Genomic DNA, 4,514 nt, shown 5'->3' with positions numbered 1-4,514 from the left:
TTTTCTCTCAAATTTGTATCTCCCAACGTCTTACCATAGTTATCATCAAAATGGTTTTGGGTATTATTCAACTAAACAAGTGTGGAAGGATTTGGTTTGCAATGGGCCTTATGTAAGCTGGTATAAAGTCATTTGGTATCCTCATATTACTCCTAAACATGCTTTTATTGTGTGGTTGGCTGTACAGAGGAGACTTAATACCCAAGACAGATTGAAGAAATGGTACCCTCACAAGCAGTTCATTTGCAGTCTATGTTCTAAACAAGAAGATTCTCATGCTCATTTGTTCTTTAGATGTGAATTTTCAAATCAAGTTTGGGAGATGACAAGGCAGCTGTTGGTGTATAAGGGGTTAACTAATGACTTGATGCAGATCATTGATGATATGGCAAAATACCCTTCAAATAAAGACATTAGGAATATTTTGAATAAAGTGGCCATTGATGCTCTGGTGTATGCTATTTGGATGGAAAGTAATATTTGGATGGAAAGAAACAACAGAATCTTCAGAAATGTGAAGCGGAGTGTCAAAGATGTTAGCTTGGAAGTTAAGGATTTCATTAGGTTTAAGTTGACCAGTTTAAAAGTCAAAGACACCCAGAATGTTAAAACTGTTGCAGGCTTGTGTGATTTGAAAGTGGTGGGAAATAGTTTGCAGATTGTATAAGTAGTGCTGGTATTTGTTTGTTAGTTGGATCATTTGTATTTGGAGTTTTATGGTTAGTGTATGCACTGCCATTGTATTGTAATGTTTGTGATGAAAATTAATATATCTCACAGTTTGGAAAAAAAAAAAGTTTTGTTTCTTTCTACTGTATCTTCCTTTTTAGACGCACATTTATAAAAAAGTTCTATCTTTTTTGCAATATGCTAAGTAGATCTTCTTCTCTTCAAAGCGGTTCAATTCCGTTAGCGCAATCTAGATGTTATTTCATATACAAATTTTTAACAATTTGAAATAGAGGACTTTGCGTTACCGGAATACATTATCTGTTGGATTGTGAGCTTATGTCATGTTTCTACAACTGAGGTATAACTACGTCTCTGATAAAGCTTAAACTTTCTTATATTGATCAAAGAGTTGGTAAATTTAGAAAATTATTCTGTCCAACCATATGTGTGGTCCAAAATTAGTATTTATTGTGAAAGTGTTAATTTATAGTCTTGATTGGATTAGATATACATATCATATCATAGGTGGAATTGTTTTTTTGTAATCGTTAGATATTTAAGCTGCATTCCCTTCCCGAGCTACTAATAAATCAATAAAACGAAATAGTTAAAAGAAAAAAAAACTGAGCTACTATATAGTTCACCTCAATTGCTAAAGGGTGATGATGATATGTACACAATCATTTTTGTTATCTAAACAACAATCATGCTTTACATAAAAATGATTGTCTATGTATCTCTCCCCATTGCTAAATTTGGTAAAACATGTTTGTGTTGGAGTGTATGCAGTTTTTGACCTTCTGACATTTTTTATTTTAAAACACGTTATAGATTTATTCAATATCTTGGAGGGAAGAACATATATATATAAAAAGAGTTAATTACACCTATGGTCCTCGTAATCTTGGTTAAATTACGTCTCTAGTCCTTGACTCTTAAAAATTATATGCTTCGTCCCTGTGGTTTTAAGTACAAACGGAGGTGGTCCCTGTGATCTTGGTTAAATTATGTCGCTAGTCTCTAACTCTTAAAAATTATATGCTTCGTCCCTGTAATTATATCCACCTACTACTCTTAAACTACCCAATGTAGCTCTAAAGGCTATGTTTAGAAATTTTTTTATTTATTTTATCATTAAAAAAAGAAAGTCAAATAGAAAGAGAGAAGGAGAGAGAGACAGAGAGAGCGCCGTTTTCATTGTCATATATCCGTATCTTAAAACCACTCTAGTTATATAATGTAGGGCCGTTTTCTTAAACTTTTCACCCAACTTCTCTCGTACTCACTTCTCTCACCGCCACCATCTCATCGCCTTTGCTGATCGGTAAGCTTCTTTATCCTGTTTCTCTCTGTTTCGAGCCATTAATTTGTGTTCCATAAAAGCTTTATGTTGATTGTAATTGTTTGATAGATAAACGTCGCGATTAGGTTTATTTAGTTTTCTCCAACACTGTTTCTTGTCATCTTGTGTACAAACGTGAATGATCTGAATCTGAGCAATTCAAAACTTATCTATACTGCAGATTAATTACTATTTTAATAATAGACTGCATGCAGAGCTGTTCTTAACTGCCAATTTACTTTAACTTTGTAATAGTATATTTATTGTTTGATAGATACGAATTGATTTAGGTTTATTTTTTTTTTTTATAATTATTTATAATTCTTTTTGCAGTTAAAACTGTATATTTTTAATACATTCGTGATCGACTTTTTTTAATCTTGAAATCACAAAATTTTTCTATGACTCCACGGATCCAACGTTTTGACCTTATCTTGCAGGTTAAATATTAAATTATGGAATCCTTATGGTACTCTTCTACTACCCTTCATATTCAGGTTTGATACTTTTAAAAATATTTGTGTTAGTTACATATTAAATATTGCTTCATTTATTTTGTGGACAACATTCCACCTTTAACTTATCTAGTTTGTTTTCTTTACTGTTACATTCTATCAATAGCTTTTGGGTGATGACTTGTACATCAACACAATTTATTCAATTTATCCATATACCACTAAATACATCAACAAAATTTATTCAATTTATCCGTATACCACTAAATACGTTTTATAATGTTTGACAGTAGAACCCTCTGAAACAAGTTCAGTGGTGTACGGATTACTCCTTGTAACTTTGTGAACTAGGATGGGTTAGGTACATGATGTAAACAACATGAGTATTATTGACATTGATTGCTAAGATTGTTATTATTAATAATTATCACTAAGTTGCTAATGACATTGATTTGTGAAGGTGGGAAGTCGTCAAAGGCCGAATTCAAATGATTTTATAAGCCAAATGTCGGACGATGTGCTCATTAAGATATTGTCGCTTATACCTATTAAGGATGCAATGGCCACTAGTTGTGTTGCTACCAGATGGAGATACTTGTGGCATAATTTAAGGCAATTAAACTTTGATGGTAGTGAGAGTTTTCGTAATACACCGGATCTGGCTTATGCAGTTGAATCAAAAAAGGAAAAGTTCATCAAGCAGGTCAACTCAGTCACCCAAAGCTACAGCCTCCCGACCGTCAGTGAATTTCGGATTCATTATGTTTGAAACCATAAGCATCATTATATTTTTAATCATTGGCTCAATTTTGCATTACAAAGGAAAGTCGAGTTTCTTGAACTAGATTTGTCGAGCTACCGTCATTCTATGTATATTCGTGGTGAAGCTTATGATTTCCCATCAAGAGTGTTTACAAGAGTAGATCCAAACAATTATCATGCGGATGAGTTGGTGCTAAGCTATCTAAAAAAACTTATACTGAAAAGGGTGAATGTGACGAAAGAAAATTTTCACAACTTTTTAAAGAACTCTCCAAATCTTGAGATGATATCTATTAATAACCCAGTGTATCTGGATCATATTATCATCGGTGGACGTGGACAATGTCGTAACTTAAAATACTTTGAAATAGTGGATACTTGTAATAATGTTAAATCCATCTATTTATCTGATTTGGACCTTGTATCGTTCACCTTCAAAGGTTACACAACTTACACTATAGATTTACGTCTTGCTCTTCTTACAAAACTGAAGGAGTTTGAGGTTGACATTGATGGGGGTTTGTTGAATATTAATAATGTGTATAGCCAGATATTCTCCTGCGCTTTGTCCCCGGAGTCTCTTTCCATAGCTGTAAAAAATCCTCAGGTTAGCGGTTTATTCGTTGAATGTTTATTATGAATCACTAATTGAAATGTTTGTGAGACTATGACTTGTTTATGCAGGGATCCTTAATACTTGAATCTGTTTCCATGTTACCAAATCTGAAGAAATTAAGATTGGCAGTTGGTGGTAGCGGCTATGATTGTCTTCTATTTGTGGCTTCCATAATGAATTCATGCCCCAAATTATAGACTTTTTCTATTAAGGTACTCACGCGATAATCTTGTTAACTTAAATAAACCTTATTAAATGTTAAACGGATTAACAAAAATGTGGATTTCTTTGCAGCCATGTTGGATGAAACAAATCTTAAGAAAAAAGAAAGCAAGGGCTGCTACTAATTCCCGTAATCACCTCAAACTTGTTGAAATCGTGGAATATAAGGGTCGGAAATGTGATTTTGAACTGGCTTCATATATGATACAAACTTCTGTTGCACTGAAGAAAGTTGTAATTGCAATTGTAACGAATCCGTATGTGAGAAATAAGGAAGCTGCTCGATCATCTGCTGAAAGAATTAAATCAATAATGCCTGAAGGTGTGGAGTTGGTCATAGTCTAATTCTCCTTTAATTAAACATTGGAATTTGGCAGTTATTTAAGCAGTTAGTAGTATTTAAGACCTGGGATGTAGAATTTTAATTGCAATGTAAAAGTAACTA

At 33.1% G+C, this 4,514-nt stretch overlaps 1 protein-coding gene across 2 annotated transcripts; it reads left to right on the top strand.

The window, feature by feature from the left end:
- The first annotated feature begins 1,926 nt into the window (after positions 1-1,926).
- On the top strand, positions 1,927-4,304 carry LOC139867067 (uncharacterized). 2 transcript variants are annotated; one of them, XM_071855392.1, is made up of 5 exons: positions 1,927-1,996; positions 2,455-2,511; positions 2,930-3,838; positions 3,916-4,059; positions 4,142-4,304. In XM_071855392.1, the coding sequence occupies exons 3-4, from the start codon at positions 3,338-3,340 to the stop codon at positions 4,042-4,044; spliced, it is 630 nt and encodes a 209-aa protein (XP_071711493.1). In that variant the 5' UTR covers positions 1,927-1,996; positions 2,455-2,511; positions 2,930-3,337; the 3' UTR covers positions 4,045-4,059; positions 4,142-4,304. The 2 variants fall into 2 exon arrangements, with proteins under 2 accessions (XP_071711493.1, XP_071711494.1); XM_071855393.1 differs by lacking the exons at positions 1,927-1,996; positions 2,455-2,511 and having other exon boundaries at positions 2,762-3,838.
- The last annotated feature ends 210 nt before the right edge of the window (positions 4,305-4,514 follow it).

The sequence above is a fragment of the Rutidosis leptorrhynchoides genome, chromosome 9, assembly GCF_046630445.1.
Source record: "Rutidosis leptorrhynchoides isolate AG116_Rl617_1_P2 chromosome 9, CSIRO_AGI_Rlap_v1, whole genome shotgun sequence".
NCBI classification, from domain to species: Eukaryota; Viridiplantae; Streptophyta; class Magnoliopsida; order Asterales; family Asteraceae; genus Rutidosis; species Rutidosis leptorrhynchoides.
The sequence above is the reverse complement of the archived record's forward strand: the minus strand, read 5'-3'. Positions and strand labels throughout refer to the sequence as shown.